This window comes from Phoca vitulina, unplaced genomic scaffold (genome assembly GCF_004348235.1).
Source record: "Phoca vitulina isolate PV1807 unplaced genomic scaffold, GSC_HSeal_1.0 scaffold22, whole genome shotgun sequence".
In the NCBI taxonomy this organism is placed as follows: Eukaryota; Metazoa; Chordata; class Mammalia; order Carnivora; family Phocidae; genus Phoca; species Phoca vitulina.
Window position 1 is genome coordinate 37,757,674 of NW_022589725.1, and position 20,312 is coordinate 37,777,985.

The 20,312-nt window shown below is 41.6% G+C and overlaps 1 protein-coding gene across 1 annotated transcript in view; it reads right to left on the bottom strand.

Annotated features, from left to right (window-relative positions):
• The window catches only part of AFF3 (AF4/FMR2 family member 3), a 523,317-nt gene extending 503,254 nt beyond the window's left edge, over positions 1-20,063 (bottom strand). The window contains exons 1-2 of the mRNA XM_032420156.1: positions 20,048-20,063; positions 19,782-19,898 (exon numbers count right to left, since the gene is read on the bottom strand). Coding sequence (XP_032276047.1) covers positions 19,782-19,834 — 53 coding nt within the window. The 5' untranslated portion in view covers positions 19,835-19,898; positions 20,048-20,063. The remainder of the gene's footprint in view (positions 1-19,781; positions 19,899-20,047) is intronic.
• Between the last annotated feature and the right edge of the window lie 249 nt (positions 20,064-20,312).

Consider the following 20,312-nt stretch of genomic DNA (forward strand, 5'->3'; position numbering starts at 1 on the left):
TAACTATAAAATTACTATATATGTAAATATAAAGTAGACATTTTACAAAAAGGAAATTGCGTGGTGTCTTACACACACTGGTTGAGTACATTTATTTATTTATCATGAAGACTGTAGATAGCTTCATGTATCTTAATAATATTTAAAATACCATAGAGATAACTCACTTTCTTGAGAGAATAAAATTATTTTCAACAAAGAATAGTTTATAAGTGTTAATGTCTTTACTGGTTGTCTATAGTACACTTCTTTATCCAGACGTATTTATTAGCATACTTCATATCAATTACTTTATTCCCAAGAAATACAGGAAAGGAGCATACAAATTTATCAATGTCTATCTCAAAACAATTTGGGGAAGGCAATGAAGATACTAACCATGATATTAATAATAAACTAGGAAAAAAGTGCTTAGGATTGTAGAATTACCTATAATGCAATCAAATACTTTCTTAACACCTTCACCAAAAAAAAAAAAAGTCCAAGTGACTATCAGGTTGTCTTGAGCATGTCATAGCTCTTTTTCAAAGCAAATGTATGAAATCTCCTACAGCACCTTGCTATCCAAGAGAGACTCATGATGTAAAACATCTTGCTCATCACCTTGGCCATGCCAATCCCCAATTCCATACCCTCACCCAAAGTCTTGGTCACCTCAATCTTACCCACCCATTACTGCAACATGAAAGCCCCCCATCAGGCCCTTTCTTGGCCTTTCAATGAACTCCCTACACCCTAAATTCCAAAACCACTAACAACCTGACTGGTACCATTCCCAAATCCATTAAGCAAAATGGGTCTGCCAGAATCCTCCAGGGCTGTGATCTTTTGTACTTCAGTATGAACTCCTGGTACCCCACCCCAGAGACTCTATCCCCACGTGAATCTGGGAAGCAGCGAGATTTGAGAACACCTGGTCTACCTGATAGATATTAACATTTAGTTATAGGTATCAGTGTTCTCTGCTGTAAAATGAGGGAAATGGCTGGATAGATGACCTCCAGGTCTCCTTCCAGACAAGCTAATAGTCTATGAGTCCAGATTCTAGAGCTATTTCATGGATACTGCTTGCTCGCCAACCAAGACTTCATGCTTCTTCAAAGCAGGGGCCACATTACTCTTCCATGTTTCCAAGCTAATACAGTGCTTCCCCACTTAGTAGGAGCTCAATAAACTTAGGATCGTGAGTTTTTATGACTGTGTCCTGCTGGCTGAGGAGAACTGGCAAACTGAGCCACAGATACTGCTGAATGGCTATTTGGCAAATTTTATTGCAGATGCTGGTTTACATCTGTTACCAAGCTTACTCTATTGAAAGGAGGTTTTTCTAGCTGGCCTTTTGGAGTTTCCCACTGTCTGGCTATGAAACCTTTTTTTTTTTTTTTTTTTAAAGATTTTACTTATTTATTTGATAGAGAGAGACAGCAAGAGAGGGAACACAAGCAAGGGGAGTGGGAGAGGGAGAAGCAGGCTTCCCGCCAAGCAGGGAGCCCGATGCGGGGCTCGATCCCAGGACCTGGAATCATGACCTGAGCCAAAGGCAGACGCCTAACGACTGACCCACCCAGGCGCCCCTGGCTATGAAACTTTCTTAACAAGGAAGTGTCATCATTGGAAAGTTAAGATTTACAGAAACTAAGAAACAACAATACTCCTTACATTGATATAGGCTTGAATAGTTTTCGAGTCATTTTCACATGTTACTCCCCTTAAGCCTCTCACAACAGCCCTTGGAGGCAGGCAGGCATACATCAACTGCATTTTACAAATGAGAAAAAGAATCCTAGGAGAGGTTAAGAACTTTCTCATTGGTGGGGCGCCTGGGTGGCTCAGTTGGTTAAGCGACTGCCTTCAGCTCAGGTCGTGATCCTGGAGTCCTGGGATCAAGTCCCACATCAGGCTCCCTGCTCGGTGGGGAGTCTGCTTCTCCCTCTGACCCTTCCCCCTTTCATGCTTTCTCTCTCTCAAATAAATAAAATCTTAAAAAAAAAAAAAAACAAAGAACTTTCTCAATGGTGGAACTGGAATGAGACCCCAGGTCTTCACATTCTATCACTGAATTGGGGTGTCACAGAGAGGAGGCAGATGTGTGATGTCTGGCCAGGACAGTGGGGATTTGAGTTCGCTTCGTTCATTTTATTTTGTTTGTTTTCCTTTGAATTTGAGTGTACTGAAGCAAGGTTGCAAAGTTTCCAACTGGCCACAGGCCCCATCACATCCAATTATGTAACTGCTTCAGATATTTACTGGGTCTCTTTGGCCCCTAAAGTTATTTGAATTTGTGTCCCTGTGCTAAGTAATTATATTTACCTGCTTATATAAATATAAATAATTGTATCTTACCATATTATGTAATATTTTATGAGCACATTCACATACCATATTTTATTTGCTCCTCCTAATTCTGCCTACTGATTAGGAAACTAAGCTAAGAAGAAAAATTTAAGTGACTTCCACAGGGTCAGGACCTAAAATCTGAACGTGTCATATAAGAAATAACATTATGTGGAAATTTTTAAGCATACACCAAGGTAAAGCTCTTCAGATAACCATTATATAAGTGTCTGAACTTGAGTACTCAGGTAGGCGTATTTTGAAGTTTGATTATCACTTAAAGGACAGTATTCGGAGTATGTGCAGAAATGAAGTTTCTGTATTTCCATGGGGCCAAGTCCCGGGAAAGTCACGTTCCTTTATTTTTCTCTCCAGTGTTCATGAGTTTCCAGTATCAAAGAATAAACTGACAGAAAGTCTTCCCAAAAAAGTAAGTTATTCATCAAAACACTGGCAAAATGAATCCAGCAACATGCAAAAGGATTATATACCATGACCACGTGAAATATTCCAGACATGCAAGGCTGGTACAACATACGAGAATCAGTCAACATAATAGACCACATAAATAGAATAAAAAACAGCACCCACATGGTTGCCTCCATAGATGTCAAAAGCCTTTGACAAAATCAAACACTCTTTCATGATAAAAACACTTAACAAACTAGAAATAGAAAGACGTACTTCTTCAACCTGATAAAAGGCATCCACGAAAACCCACAAACAGTATCATACTTAATAGTGAAAGACTGAATGCTTTCCCCCAAGACAGGAATAATAAGCAAAGAAAGAATGTCTACTCTCACCATTGCTATTCAACATAGTACTAAACATTCTAACATGCTAATTAGGCAAGAAAAAGGAATAAAAGGTATCCAAATCAGAAAGGAAGCAGCAAAACTATCTCTATTAACAGATAACATGATCTTGCACATATAAAATCCTAAAGAATACACACACATACATACTCACACACACACACACACAATTAGGACTAATGAATCCATTCAGCAAGGTTGCAGGATACAAGATCAATATACAATGAGAAAGTAAAAATATCAGGGACCCATGATCCCATCACTAAATACTAGCAACTAAAAAGCTTGCTCTTTTAATTTCATTAATCTCAACCTGAGATGTAGAATATAAAATTCAGAATTTATTTTGGCTTTCAAGACTATCTATAATATTTGGTTAAGAGACATGTTTCCTGGTATACACACAGTTCTGGAAAATGTGGAGGGAAAGATACTTTTGTTTATAGAGCCAAGAAAGTGAAGTGATAAGAAATAGAAAAGATTGTGAAGCAACAAAAGAAATTCTGCCAGGCTCACTAAAGAACACTAATCTGTTCAGGTTTTACTTTTCTTCTAATGGGTTTTCTTCAAAGTACTTTATAGCAGTTGCAATTAGTTCAAAATATTGCATCTTGGTGCTCATACAAACTAGAAAGTAATGACTACATTTTCAGTTATTTAGTTTATATTCTTACTTTGGCCCATTCTCCCAGAGATTTTAAACACCATTAAACACTTCACAATATTGGTGTGGACTGTTTCCTTCTTCAATTTCATTAGAATTAACATACAAGTGGTATCTCATTCCGATAACATTGAACACGCTTCTTAGGTAACACAAACTGTACATACACAGAAAGGAAGATTTTTCGTTGTTTCAGAAAAGTATTACATTGTTTCTTTTCTGAAGACTTGAATCCAGACACAGCCTGCTCTAAAATCTGTAAGGTGTAAAGTGAACCAAGAGTAAGCCTGAGCTCTGAGAGGTCCTGCTAAGTGCCAAGAAATTCCTTTCATATCCTTTACCTTCAGGACATCAATAAACACTCATTCATTCACTCACATCAATGGTCAATTATCATTCCCTCTGTATTTGTAGGTTACCACATCTTCTTTTGTTGTTTAAATTTGTTCTAAACAAAAATCAAAACCAGACTCAAGTCATAAGCAAAGCTTCAGTTAAAGAAAACATTAATGCAGCTTTTCTTTTCCTATAAATCAGACAGTTTATTGCCTGATATTAGGCATTGCCTGTTTATTTACTCTTCATTCACAATTTGATTCTAATTATTAAGTGGCAAAGTCAAGTCATTAATTTAAGAACCTGGACATAATAATTGAATAATAGTATTCTACTATATATGAGAAAGGCAAATTGCTTAAAAATGAAATATTAAGTAAACACGTGGCTTTCAAAAATAATTTCCCTATTATTGTAAAGCTGATAACATGGAAACTGGCTCTTTGGGTGAATGCATTTCACCAACTTTTTTCATCAGCCCCCCTTTCTGCAATGAAAATTCAAAAAAGGTGATAAATTCCAGGAAAAGGAAAACCATGGGCCAAAAGACAGAAAAATTCTGTAATATAAAAGAACATGCTACCAGACAATTCAGGAAGATCTTTTTCAAATCTTACTATTTTCCTTTAATTTAAAAATACTGACTAACAATAACAACAACAACAAAATACTGATGACCTGCACAGTAGACTATATCACTGTTTTCAGTTTTTCACTGCCTCCCTTTAGGAGGATATGCATCCCTGTTGGTGGCCAAGTGACTGGCACTACTGTTTTATAAAAGGAGGGTATTTGCCTTTCCTACTGATGTCAGGCTTGGGCTCATGACTGATTAGGCCAATGAAATGGGAGCCATATGACATATGCCACAGACAGCAAAAGCTCTTTCATCCCCTCCACTGAGAGGATGGCATGTTCCAAAAAAGGTATACTCTTGTCAGCCTAAGTCCTAGAATGAAAAAGGCACACCAGGGCACAGCTGACCTTCAAGTACCACATAATATGGGTAAGAATCACACTTTGAGATTGTAAGCCACTGAGATCTAGGGGTTATTCCCACAGCATCGCCAGACAAAAGCTGACTAATACAAACTACAATCCTAGCATTTAAACCACTCTCATTTTAATTTATCTGTAAGTAGACAAACCTGAGGGATGTCATAAACAAGCTTTAGGGAATGTTGATTTCACAATTCAGTATGAAAGAAATATGTAATGACTCATCTTGGTTTGCCAGAATCAAGTAATCTGAGGTAAAGCTATCCTATGTTCTAGAGCAGCAATTAATGCATTGGTAAGAGAAGGGAATCAAGAGAACAGAAAGCACCCAAATCCGAAGTCTACAGAAACGATGAATACATCACTTAGGTTCACTGCACAGACTGCAATGGGCTGTCATCCAGCCGGAGAATCTGAGGTCATTCTAAGTCTGAAACTGGGGAGCAATCATATGGGGATGGATCAAAGTAGAGATAGGAGGTCAAGGTACGGTCATCCATCTGAAATGGTAGAAAGAACTCAGTTTGGTACAGGTGAAAAATTACTAGAAATTTTGTCCCTGGGGCTATCCAAAGTCATTGCTCCTAAGTCCACCTAAACATTTCAATAATATAACTGCTTCATCAATTTTCAAGTTCTCCGTCTTCACTGGTTTTTATTTTAATGGAAATGCATATAATTTTTTTTTAAAAAAATAGGTGTTTCTTAGCACATACATAGGGATCTTTATACTAACACTAAATAGGATTGTGAAGTCACAAGAAAATATTTCTGCTCTCAGTGGAAGAAAGTATTAGACTATCTTCCATTCTCATATGTAGTCATTAAATAAACACAAGCCCCGACCTGGAAAAAAATATATCAATTTTTTAAAAAGATACAAACTGAGTGACTCACATAAATGCTTCTAAATATGTTTTAATCAACAGAATGGATACAGCCATTGAATACAATTGCTAACAAAAACATTAAGTAACCATGAGAAAAGAATAAGGAATTAATAATAAACATCATGGCACAGGCATGATCTCCATTTTATACAGGAGGAAACGGGCTCAGGAAGATTCAGTTACTTGCTCAACTAGAAAATGGCACAGTCATAATCTGAACCCACTGCATGCTGGTTCCAAACCCCTTGGCCTTCCCATTACCAGATGGTGTCTTTCTGGAATTTTGTCACCAAGTGGATTTTTAACCTACCTTAAAGTCTAATTTGTGTTATACTCAAGGATTTTTACACATTTAAAATCATCTTTGTCATCTGTTTCAATATGTCACCATTCCTTACGCCAAGAATCTATTAATTTTACTTCCCCTGAAATGCTTGTGACATAAATTAAGCCCATTTACTCTTTCTATCATCAAAGCAACACTTTTTATAGAATCAATCCTATAGCTAGAAGAGATAGTCTGTCTTTCTGTAGAAACTAAAAGGAAATTGTAAGATAATCTACATAAAAAAGAGTCACCTCACACACAATTTCAGATTACCTTCATAAGGTACTTGTACTCATTTTATTGCTGCACCGTCATTATCATTATTAATAAAGTTACATTTAGGGGTTATGGTAGATTTGACCAGCTGTGGTGAACAGTTGTTATCATTTTCTTCATCCATTAAACTTGTCAAAGTAGCGGTTTTACAAGTATACAAATAATTAAAAGAAAACATATAGACAATGTATTTTTATACATTTTAAACACTGACAACTAGTAGCTAAAATGGCAACGAATTACAATCTTTGCACAGTAAAACCTGTTTAATTGGAATTCTAGTCCAAAATACACAACAACTTGGACATGATATACTATTCCTTCCGAGTTAAAAAGTTCAAACTAAATATTAAGATGTTTTTCCATATGTATTGCACTGTATCTGCTAGAAACTATAAACATATACATATGAAATCACAAATATTTTAAGGTTGGAAGGAACCTCGGAACTCATGCCCTTTGATTCTGTCACTGGTGCTGGTGGCTACATGTGAGGACTGGAGCCAGACCGCCTGGACTAAAACCCCAGCTCTGTACACACTAGTGGTGGGGCTTTGGATTAAGTTACTTTGCACCTTTATTTCCTGCTCTTGATATAAAATAAAGAATAACAGAAGCTACTCAAAGGTTATGAAGATTAAATGAGATATGATACATGTAAGGGGTTCACTACACTTTCTTACATACAAGAAAACCTAAGAATCCCTGAGGCCAGGTGGGCTAAGTGTCTTTCTCAGGAGACAGAGCCATTAATGTCAGAAGACCATCCTGGGGCACCTCACTCTGTCAGTCTTTTTAAAAATCCACTTAAACAGTCCTCAGTTAGAAAAGTCTACAAATTTTTTCCTGGCTATAGAGCTTCATCCAATTACTTCCGAATCAAAATTACTTTTAAAAACACTCTAATTAAATTACAGATGGTGTGACATAGATTTATGCTAAAGTGGTGTATGCAGACTTTTCATTCATTAGTCACTTATTCAAAACTATCTATGAAACATTTATTATTTACATTTTAGAGTCTAATATTTGATACTATCTTCTTCTCTATGGTTCCATGCCCCAAAACTTCCATTTCTCACAGATATTTGTTTAAAAGTCTCCACCACGCCCAACGTATCTACATCTATAACCACCCACATGCTCGTCCTCTTCCTCTGGGCCTGGCCCAGCCTGCCCACTTCCTTCTCTGAGACATGTCTCCACCCATTTGCCCCATCTTTCAGCTCAGAATCTCTACTTCCCCACTTCCCATTCATTCTTGCACCCCCACTGCCACCCCATCAACCACTTCAACCTTCTCATGTTAAGTGACTACTCTAAAAGCAGTTGACCTGGGGGGACCCCACTGTCTCGTGGTCTCCTACCTCTCCAACCATTTGTATTCAACCTCCTTCAAGGGCTGCTTTCCCTCCCACTGCCCCTCTGTGTCCTCAGCTTAATTCTCATTCTCTCCCCTCTTCCTGGATAATCTTGTCCAATCTCACAGCTCTCATCAGCACCTGTATACAGGTAACTGCCAAATCTTTATTTCTGTCCTAACCTTAACTGTCATTATCATACAGTAAACGTTCTACAGGCAATTCTACCTGGATGGCCCAAGGCACTTCAAATGCAACATATTTAAATCTAACCACTTCATCTTTCCCCATTCAGCTTGCTCCTCCTCTTATATTCCCTACCTCATCACACAAGCTAAATGTTCTAAAAGCATCTTTGGTCCTTCATCCTCCCTCATTCCTCTATCCAGTCCAGTCAGTCACCAAGTTCTGCCCATATAATCACCTAAACACCTCTCCCCTGCCTCCCCTCCCCTCCCCTCCATCCTCATTGGCCTCATCTTGGCAGCCATCAACTCCCTGACTGACCTCCTGATCCTTACAGCCACCAGAATCATCCATGGACAATGCCTTTTAGAAATAATGATAAAATGCAAATGTGACCATTTTGTTTCCCTGCTCAAAGTCCTCAATAGCAGGCTATCACCTACTGGAAAATGTTCAAGCTCCTTGGAATGCCAAGCAAGGCCTTCCAAGGCTTGGCTCCCAGGGATCTTCCCCCCCACACCCGCCCCATTCCTCCCCTACTATTCCTTATCTTGAATGCTTCAGACCTGCAACTTACTTGAATTCATCACTGTTCACAACATGCTATTTTTCACCTTTTTGCCTTTGCTTACCCTTTACACTATTGTATCTACCCACATTCCCCCTACTCCCAGCCTAACTCCTCTTCATCCTGTAAAACTCAGATGTAATTTTCTCCAGGAATCTTCCCTAAAACTCCACACTGGAAAGGGTATCCTTTTATGTACTCCACAGGATTCCCTATTAGAGCATATAAAAACTCTACTGAGATTATTTGAAATAATCTGCTCCAGGCTAAAGCATAAACACATCAAGGGCTGGAAAAGTGATCTATTCACTTTCTGTGTCTGGTTCAATAAGTGGTTGTTCATCTCAACCCAGAAACCTATAAATCTAGAGGAAGAAAGTTACAAAGAGCAGCTTAAAGCATCCATACTGTGTTACATTACTGTATATGATATTTTAGGACTTTAAAATATTACTTTTGTCCTGCTGAGGGATAAGAGTAAGGAAAAGAATAGAAACTAATTTATGTAACTAATTATCTACCTAAATATTAGAAACTAAAATACCATATTTCCTTTTTAGACTATAAATATTTAATTTCCATACTGAGAACTTGTTAACTCAGCCTTGGAGTATTCATTCAAGTTGAGGGGGGAGAGGGTGACTAGGTAACAGGTTAAATGGGCCAGGTTTCCCACAACAGACCTTTCTCAGGTAGTCCACTCACACTCAAAGATTAAACTCTACTTATTAAAAACAAAACAAAACAAAAAACACTCTAAAGGAAAGTCACCTAAAAGATTTAGTTCTCAGGAGAAGCTACGCCATATTCTGAAGAAGGACCTATCTTCAATGAAAGGAACAGAAATAGGAGAGTCCATGTGGCACCATCTGAGCAGCCCTGTCCTACACGCGGACACACTTCTGAGGACTCAGCAGGCTCTGCACACAACATCTGTCCTGAGCTCTGAATATCCTGCAGCAGCAGATGTGTCTGGTGTTCAGACACAGCACGGACTTTATCTGCATCACCCTAACCCCAGCCCAGACAATATAGGCCAGGTCAGAGGCTTCATCCTACAGAGTTACAAAGCCAGAGGTACAACTGGTATACCACAGTAAACTATTAAACCATTTGATTTTATGTCAAAAAGAGGAGGCTATTACATATAGATGTCAGTTGGAATACTATGGTTTTCCCCTTACTACTGATGCTACTACCTATTTCCTCAGGACAACAGACAACTCATATATTTTGCTCAAAGGGTCCCACCCTCCCATTAGGTAAGTCCTCATTTCCACCACCACTGTAGACCATGAGAAGAGCTGGCAGGACATTCCAGAAAACGGAAGGACCAAAACACTCCAGATCCCAAGCCTCTATTTCAGTGAGCTGCAGAGTCCGTGGCCCGTGAAGATACATGCCTCTTAGCCTGAGGTAACATCCTCAAACTCCAACAGCATTTTCCTGCTCAGCAATTCTGAAAAATGACACCAGTGGGCTCCCTGCCATGGAATATGGTTTGTATAAAATGGAGCAAGCAAGGAAGGGCCATGCTGGTGGCCTATCTTCTCAGTCAAGGCCAAAAGCCTGAATAACGTAACCAAAGTTCAGAATTTAGCTGACCATCATCAGTTGCTTTTTTGTTCTTAAGGAACTCTTGGGTGTTTCTTCTTAAGACCCAACAGAGCAAACCCCTGACTCTGAGAGTCCTTTTTTTTTTTTTTCTCAGAGTTGTCTAAATCACCTGACTATTCTGCTATTTGTACCATATATTAATAGCCAATAAATAGTGTTTTCTGTTCTGTAAAAGAAAATATATTAATTTGGTAATATTAGTACAAACCAAAGCAATACCAAACATTTGCCTTCCTTATTATGGGCCTGACCTATCTTCATGCTTGAGGGAAATAGTTTCTCTCCCCTCCTCCCAATCTGAAAGAAAAGTTAAATTAGTGGAATAATTACAAGAAATTATTAAACACAATTAGACAGCATAATGGATTATGCTGTATACGGCAGCACCATCACCACTAGAAGTAGAAATAAGGAGTCTTGCCACAAACAATGGGCTAAAAGCCATCCCGAGCACTTCCTCTGCAGGTTCCCATGCATCCCAAGACTGCAGGATTTGAACTGATCACTATTATTCCTGAAAAGCCAGCTTTCTTTTCCAAATCTGAAATAGTCACAATTGTTTAAACCCAGTGTGGCTTGACCTTATCAGCAACAGTCTCCTATGCCATTTCAGAGAATGGAAATGTGCATGTGTGCACGCGCACACACACACACACACACACAAACCCTTATTAAGAAGATAAAGTAAATAAACTTCCTGCCAGTCTCACAGCACATTCAAAGTCAACTGTGCTGTATTTACTCACATAATTATTCCTATCTGCACTTATTTTTCTAATGAAATAGGACTGGCAATTAAACCCGGAAACTGCAGCTCTGTCTGACCACCTGATGGACCCAGGGCACTCTGTGGTCAGGGCTGAGGGAGAGGGTAGCTGGCAGCCCTGGGAGAGAAGGCTCCCACCCGAGGTGCCTGAGACTTGCCCTTGGTTCCCCTTGGAGCTTGAGTTTTGATTCCTCCCAGGACTTGAGGCAAGTTGCAATGTGCAGCTATGGCCACAGGGTAGTGCAGTCATTCTGCAAACAGCTGCCCCTCTCCCCGCCCCCCCCCCCAATGCCACCTCCCTTCCCCTCAGCACCCTACCTCCCCAGTTCCCTCCCAAAGAGAGAGTGGCTGGGAGAGAACGCAGACGTTTGGTCTGAGTCCTGGGCACCTACAGGAAGGACTGTGCGAGTCCCCGACAAATCCAGGAGTGCCTGGAAGACCTGGTATCCAGTTACTCTGAGCATTCGCTCCTGACACAAAAGGACCTGGCCTTCGAAGGACTGACAAGAACTGTAAAGCTGTAAAAAGTGACTAGCCTATTTATTACAAACTTTGTTTACTCAGGCTTTTATGTTTATTTACCACTGTATCCCCACTAGGATACAATGAACCACCCCCTCACTCATCAAAATTGTATTAGAAAGACCCACGAAAATAAAACAAATGCCGCATCTCAATGTAACTTCGGAGCATTATGGAATTGTAATGTTATTATGCAACTACCCCCCCAAATAAAGAGAAGAAAATGCAGTATTTTAAAAGAGCTTCTTTTTAAAGAAATTTTTGTTCTCACTACTCAAAGTTTGGTCTGTGGACCAGCAGTTTACCAGGGAGCTGGTTAGAAATGCAGAATCATAGGTCATCGTGGACCTATTAAATCATAATGTATATTTTATCAAGATCCCTAAGTTATCTGAAGGCACATTAATGTCTGAGAAGCACTGGCCTGGGTGATAGTTAAGTACACTGACCTATGTTCTCAAAATAGTTTTCTAAGCCCTGGGTCTTTGCTTTCTCAAGATACACTGTATAGAAAGAACAAATATATCCTGAAACTGGAAAATAAAAACAGATTATTTCCCAGAACCAGTGATGATCCGCTAAAGGCTTTTTCTATCTAAACTGCCAGGTAACTAATTAACATTTCAATGAACATTGACAGAAAATTTGTTCTGTCACTTCATAACTCAGGTAAACAGTAGAGGTATGACAACAAAAATTTAACCAAGACCACCAGACTCATATTACAGCACTCCAGAGGATTCCTGAAAACTAATTTCCTGTCCATAAAAAAGGAAAATTAAAATTATCTTCAGCATCAAGGTAACACATAACTCTAAGCTGAGTTGTTATGTTAGTGGTCTTCAAATTACAGTTCTTTTTGTTTACCTCAGCTAACAATGAGCCCCCTGGGAAGAAATTATGTGAAGAAGTTTAAGTACCCTCTATGCCGTCCTCCACATGTGAGTGGAGAAATTACAAAGGGAAAAAATACACAAGAGAAAATTAATGACTTCTGCACTCTTTGATTCCTGCTCTCCTACAATGGGAATGAGCACAGATTTTAAAGGTGGAAGAACTCAGATAACTTACTGCTGCTGGTCCCCTGACCCAGGAATCATTTTCTACAGAGCAGTTGGCAGGGCATCTACTGCCTCCTACAGACAGGGAATTAATTGTTACCCTCCGAGACAGCCGGGTCACATCCCCTTTAGACACTCTCACACCCCCTGATCTTACCGGTGCTCTGAAACAACCCAGACCAGCTCGAGGCCCCCTTCGCCGTGAAACTCCTTCAACCCCTCCAGGGCCCCTATCATGTCCCCAGGGGTTAGTTTCCATAGACTAAACCCATTTCGTGTCTTGAATGGTGTGGTGTCCTCTTACCCTGGTAATAACTGTGTATTTTGTTTCTATTGAAACTAAATTATGATTAGCCTGACATAATTTAATGAGACCCACAGTGCCAAATGAAGTCATTTGATGTAATGGGTGGTAATTCAATACATTCTCAGTGAAACATCAAAGATTATGTAATGGTTAATATATCTACATATGTTAGTAGTACAACCACAAGTGAGGGTGTATTTGTCTGCTAGACTATGATATACAGCTAAGAAACACTACCAACCTCCACTCTAAACGTCCCTGGATCCCACTGCCAGGGACAGAACTCTGTACCAGATGGATGACCTGACCCAACGTGGCCTTTCTGTATCCTTCCTTGTTTATGATAAAGAGACTTTTTAAGGAAGCGAAGGGTATTAAAAGAACTACATTTGGCATTCACAAAGCAATTGACACTTTTATTACTTAACATCACAACCTTATGAGGTAGGCCAGTATAAGTGCTGTCATTTTATAAGTGATTAAACCAAGACTGAGAATAGGAAATGAGAAAAATCGTGAGCTGCCCAGGGCCAAACAGAAAGCAAGGTTGGAGCCAGCTGAATTCAGAAACCTCAATTAAATTCCCAGACAAAAGAAAACGGGCAATATTTAAAATAAGTTTTATGGATTTCACTTTGAAATAAAACAAGGAAACGTTATGTTACCATTAAGTGATATTAAAATAGTCTTTTATGGCCTTGATTTTACTACCACAGCTTTATTTTCAAAATAAAGAAAATTTAAACAAGCAAACTTATTCCAGGTTTAAATTCCATTTATACACAAAAAATCTTGCATTCCTTTTGAGATTTTTTTTTTTTCCTAATTTGACTGCTATGCTAACCAATATTATGCCAAAGGGCCTCATACAAGTTGCTACATCTAAAGTGTCATTGATTAGACCCATTCTGGTTCACAGGGACATTCTCCCAAAATAGATACCGAGCATTTTATAACCCTCCTACATTTTCACAAAAGAGAATCTGGAACACAGGAAAGAATCGCTTCCCCACACACAATACTCATCTTCATCGTCATCAGAAAGCACGTGGTTAAAATTCATCTGCACATCCAGTGTGCATCCTCTCTGGTAACAGTGTGGCCCCCAGCCAAGCCTGAATCCTCAACTTCAATACCGTGCATTAGCCAGTCTTCCCACCTGGTTTTCTCCAAAACACACCTACCCACAGTCAGGCTGATGCTCCTTACACATGGGAGCAGCACTCAGCTCCCTGGCCCCAGCACTCCACAGCTTCCCATGGACACCTCCTTGCCTCCTGCACCCAGGCAACCAGCCCCCTTCCAGGCTGCAGCCCACAGCCCCCTGCAAGCTCCTAGCCCTGAGAGCCACTTGTAGAAACGTTTTCATCCCCGCATGTGCTGAGGCCTTTCCCGAGCTCTGGGTATGCTCTGGGGCGTTCAACCAAAGAGAACTGCTGCTGCCAAACATACAGCCACCTTGGGCCGCTGAGAATGCGCACAATCAACCCGCCCGCTCTCCACCAGTCACCCTGCAGAGAACATGTGGAGGGTCCCTGCGTGCACCTCTCCTCCTGCCTTCTGTGTTCTACTGAACTGCTGTGACCCCAAGAGCCCACAACAGGGATAGTGGTAGGCCTTGAACTGTTTGCTTTGCCGGGGCTGTAGGAAAAGGGTCAAGGTACCTGAGGGTCAAGGTCAGGAATCTGGAGCAGTTTTCTGACCCTATGCAGGGCCCAGGAAGCCTAACTAAGGAGGCATGAGTGAAGCCATGGCCTGGGCATGTCCACTGGCATTTGATTCGAAGAGGACCAAATGTGTCAGTAGGTGTTACTGGGAAGCACCCCAGTGTGGCTTCTGCTTCACTCCCCCTCCCCCATAGGAACATGGGGGTGCAAGGAGTTTTCAACCCATGGGAAGATGGAAAATAGAATGGAAACAGAATAGAAAATATCCAAGTGCATCGCACATAGTAAGGGTAAGTGCTACTTTGTGACAGTTGTTGCAGTTACATGTACGTGGACCCACAAAGTGTCTAAATGTTAAATGATTTATTATTGTTAGTCATGGTCTAAAACATTTGAAAGCCACTGTTCCATAGTATCTATCATATAGTAATGCTTAATACTCTATGAATTGTTGCTGAATGAACAAATTGATAAGTATGAAACAATCCATTTATCACAACTTCAAAGGTTCCAATTTGAAAAAATATAAAGTATAATGCCTATCTGAACAAAAGTAAATGGATTCTGGCTTACGCGAAGCTATGGGGGGTACGGCAAGAGAAATCTGAGTATTTCTATTGTATTTCGATAGACTTTCTCCCCAATAACTAAAATGTTTTATATATAAGGAAAATTAAAGACAATTTTGTCTAAGTTCATTTGGAAAACTTTTCCCATTCCCTGAAACTACCTACTGATTACAAAAGTTCTGCATCTTTAAAATGCTTGGTATAGGTAATTCTACCATGATTCATAAAAGATCTTTCAGAGACACCATGAAAGCCTTTGTTCAAGTTCTTTCTTTGCTCAAGATGCCTCTATGTCCTCTCAATACCCCAACCCCCACCATCTGTAAAAATCCCATTCATCTTCCAAGGCTTAGTTCAAAGGCCACCTTTTCTATGGAAGAGTTTTTTTTTTTTTAACTCAATTTTTCCTCTTTCCCTCCGCTACCACCCACCCCAGTCCCAAATATGGTCTTCTCTCTTCTGAATCGCCAGTGTTGAAAACTTCCTTTTTTATTTGTATACTCATCTCATTCCCCACTAGATAATCACATGCACAACCCACAGTTTACTCATCTTTGTACTACTTATAGCAATCAGCACCAGGTCTTACACTTAAGATTATCAATTAATATTTAAGTGAACAAATGAAAGTAATGGTTAGCCTGTTAAAAGGGATGGTCATTATTTTAAAGGCCCTGAGGAATGGTTTCTATGTCCAGCAGCTGATCAACAGCTGGTGGAGAACAGGAAGGAGCAGATGGCAAGAGAGTGGGAGGCTGACGAGAGGTGCTGTTCCTCAGGATACCTGCCCCTGCAAACTTACTGAATCCCCAGCTCTTCTGGGATCCAACTCTACCCAATGAAGCTATGGAGCCGGGTGCAGAATAAATGCCCTCACCTTGTTCCAAGAGTTCAACTCTTGCTTTAAGCCAGAAACGGGAAGTGAAATTAGAAGTAGAAATTAGGGTTACCCTTTTCAACTTTAAGTAAGGCTGAAAGGAAAAGCTGAAACAACTATCTGGACCATTTAGACTCAGAAGGCCTCCTTTGAAAAATAAGTATGGGTGTTTGGGCAGAGTGGGGGTGGGGCGGGTGCAAGGAAGTGGAGGACATGGTTCTTGAATTACTTGATTTTTTCAACAATACTGAGTTTTTCTCTTCATACTGTCTATACGGTCATTTGGGGACACTTTCTGTGACCATTAGACTAAGCTAGCTCTAGTTCAAAGCCACAGTCACAACTAATAAACCACAATTTGTTTTTTTGGAAAACAGTGCCTACCAACTGGAAAGAACTATTGGGGATTAAAATACCATTCTCCTTTGCCATTAACCTGTACCTTTCCCCACCCTCTCCAAAGAAACATTTTTTCCTAAGATGAATTAAAACAATAAGTTTTTAGTGGTGTTTATTTTAAATTTATAGATGTTTATCGTTAACTCATGTAGGGCAGGCATGGTTTGCTAAATCATGGTATTTTTTTTCAGATTTTTAATTTTAGATCAGTATCTTTTAGGGTTCTGACCTTCTCTTTCTTTGGTATTTTAACAGAACCTTAACTTACAGTCCATCAAGGTTTTGTTTTATAATTAACTTCAGAGATGCCCTCATAAACTGGGAGACATCTGCAGTACTGTCGAAAATGCACTGGATTCAGAGTCAGAAAACTGAGTTTTGAGAAGTTAATGGTTGGTTCAAATATGGCTCCTCCATTTCTAGATGTGTGACCTTGGGCAGGTTACCTGATCTTCCCCACCGTCAATTTCCCAATCTGTAAATGTAACAGATAATGTTTCCTAAGGCTGTTGTGAGGGCTAAATGAGCTAAAACATATAATGCACTTAGAACTGTGCCTGGTAAATGGTAAGCGTTCAGGCAATGTTAGTTTAAAAATTTTGCTCTCGGGGTGCCTGGGTGGCTCAGCTGGTTGAGTGTCTGCCTTCGGCTCAGGTCATAATCTCAGGGTCCTGGGATCAAGCCCCACATAGGGCTCCCTGCCCAGTGGGAGTCTGCTTTTCCCTCTCCCTCTGTCCTTCCCCCCCCGCCCTGTGCACACGTGCTCTCTCTCTCTCTCTAATAAATAAATAAAATCTTTAAAAAAAATTCTACTCTCATTTGTTTTATGGTCTCACAGAGTCCTTTTACCATTCAAAGCCTCCATTTCCTTATCTATAAAATGAGACTCCTACTACTTACCACCTCCAGGATTGTTATGAGATTCAAATAAGAAAAAAATGGATAAGAAAACATTTGACACACAGAAAGTACTCAAATGCTAGTTATTTTGGATCACTTATAAACTTAAAAATAAACCATAACACTGAATTAGAAAATATGCAAAAATTCATCCATAAACTGAGAAAATGTCTATGTTAGAAATGCATACTCAAGAAATACGGTTTATCTTTAACTTATCAGAAATACATAAGCTTTTGTAAAATGTAAATTTTACATCTGCAAACTAGAAACACTCTCTCAGTCAAGCCAAACTGTCCCACTATACTGTAACCAAGAAGGCCTACACATTTTCATAAGCCAAAGATAAATGATGCACTGATTAAATGCTGATTGCATGTACAGCAATTTTTTAAAAATGCTTAATTTTTTTCATTTTTAAAAAAGAATAAATGTACTGTCGGTAATGTAAATTTTAAGTCAATGCAACAAGACATTTATTGTATAACTGTGCTCCAGGTAACCCGGAGGATTTTGGCAACTAAGGATGCAAAGAGAAATAAAGCTTAGATCCTGTGCTGGGAAAGCCCACAGATTAGAGCTGATAATTTCAAAATATTACTTGTAAAAGTCATGAGGGGGCTTCAATTTGAATCAGCAAACTGACAAGCACCATAAAAACATGCCAAAGCAGTAAGTTCTTCCCTTTGACTGAAAAACTGTCTTTTAAAAGCAAAAGTCATTTTTAAAGCACAATTTCTATCTAGAAAACTATTAAATTTGAGCCAGAAACCAACATTTCTAAACATAAACCTATAAAATAATAGGTATCTGTAAATGAAAGACTCAAATAACCCCAGGAGCAACAAGACAGTAATTAGCAACTTTTATAGAGTAATAACATCTTTCATATTCTTTCTACACTGGCTCTTTGAAGTTTCCAGTGTAATATATAAAAGTTTTATTACATCAGGGCCCATCTTTGTGTATTTTATAAGCACCAACATTATGCAGAGCAAGGCGTAGTTACTCATCATCGGATTTTTTTTAAGAAACTGCTCAATAATGCACTAGAGCTTTGTGTCCAGTTTAGTTTGTTACACCTGGCTTTAGAAAGATAAAAGTCACTAGAAGCCTGTCACTGGAAATAATCCACATATCATCTATATAATCTATAAATCTTAAAGCAGTTTAGCTTTAAAACTGTACATTGCATATTCATGTGCACACCACTTGCAGTTTTAGACACATGTGAACTCTTTACTGAATTAAAGCAAAAAAAAAAAAAAAAAAAATTACCAGAGGCAGAACAGAGTGCAGTTAATATGCTTGTTCCAGCAGATGTTCATTCCCGTAAATATTAAACGTAACACAAGTTCCTCCAGGAATATGCGGGCAGTAATTTAACCACCTGAATAGGGCTGGTTGGAAACATTTTAGGAGATGGGGGGGTGGTTGGGGGGGGGGGGAATAAGAGGGATGCCGAAGCAGCCAATGGGATTTTTAAGAAACCCGCAGCGAGAATTAAACTGCTTCTAGCGGCGATTTACCTACAGCAGCTCCTCAACGTGAGAACGCGGAGCAACAGATCCCGGAGTGCTCCCCGGGCCGTCCGCTCCCCAGGCTACGAGCTATGAGCGTGGAATAAAGGGACACGCGGGGCGCCGGGGTGGGGAGGAGGAGGAGGAGTACAACTGTGGCGAGGTGTGAAGAAAGGGCCCGAAGGAATTGTGAACCTCGAGGAAATGAGTCTCCCTGGGCCAAGGCCTCTGGAATTCCCGCATGGAGAAACACTCGCCCCTGTCCCCGGTGTTCACTTTCCATCTCGGGTGGGAGCGGGTAGGAGACAGAAAAGATGTAGCCGCCCAGACCCGGCGCCTCCAGGCAGGAGGCTGGAGCATCCTCTAAGGGCACTTCGCAGCAGCACCAACTCCAGGGGGTCGCTAGTGTGAACCAGAGGCTCTTAGGGAAGAGGGAGGGCGCAAATGAAGCGAAGGGAGGTGAGAGGGTCTAGGGGCCGAGGGGTGGATCCCCAGGCACTAGTGACACGTTCTAGAAATCGGGTCTTTTTCTCTCCATGGCTGCGCTCTGCCCCCCGGCTCCCCAGATCACCAGCCCCTGGGCTGGGGCGGGCAGCACCGGGCGAGAGGACAGGAAAGGGGGGCAAGAAGATGGGAAGGCGGCCGTCCATCCACCCGGGGGAGGCAGGAAGGAGCCGGCGGGGCGGGCGCCCCCGACCCACCCCACCCCCACGGCCGCCGGCGGCTCCGAGCCCCCCGCCCAGGTAAGGGCGCGCGGGCCGCCGCGGCCGCCCCTCACCACTCCCGCGTGCCCAGGCGGCCGGCACAGGGACTCACCACAGCGACTCGAGGTCCCATTCCTGGAGCAAGGCTAAGTCGAAGCTGTCCATGGTGGGAGGTGTCAGCGCCGCCGCCGTCGCCGCCGCTGCCGCCGAGGCTCGGGCCGCCCGCGCGCTGCAACGAAAGGCGCCGCTCAAGGTGCATCCCGGCCGCGCCTGAGCGGCCACCGCCCGCCCGCTGCCCGCCCCCGGGTCGGGCTTCCCCGCGCCCCCCGCCCCCGACTCCCGGCCCGCCGGGCGGGCGGCAGCGGCCGGCGCACTCACCCGCTCCTCGGCTCGCGCGCAGGCACACTCAGGACAGAGCGGCGAGCTCGCCGCGCCGCCGCCGCCGCCACCGCCTCGCCCCCTCCCTCCCCGCGCCCGCCCCTCCTCCCCTCCCTCCCGGCGGCCCGGCCCGCTGCAGCCGCCGCCGCCGCCGCCGCGGTGCTCTGCGCCCGCCCGCCCGCCTCTTTCTCCTCGGGGAGGCGCGTGTGCGCGGGCGAGGCCGAGGCGCGCGCGCGCCGTGAGCCCCGCGCCGCGCCCGCCCCGC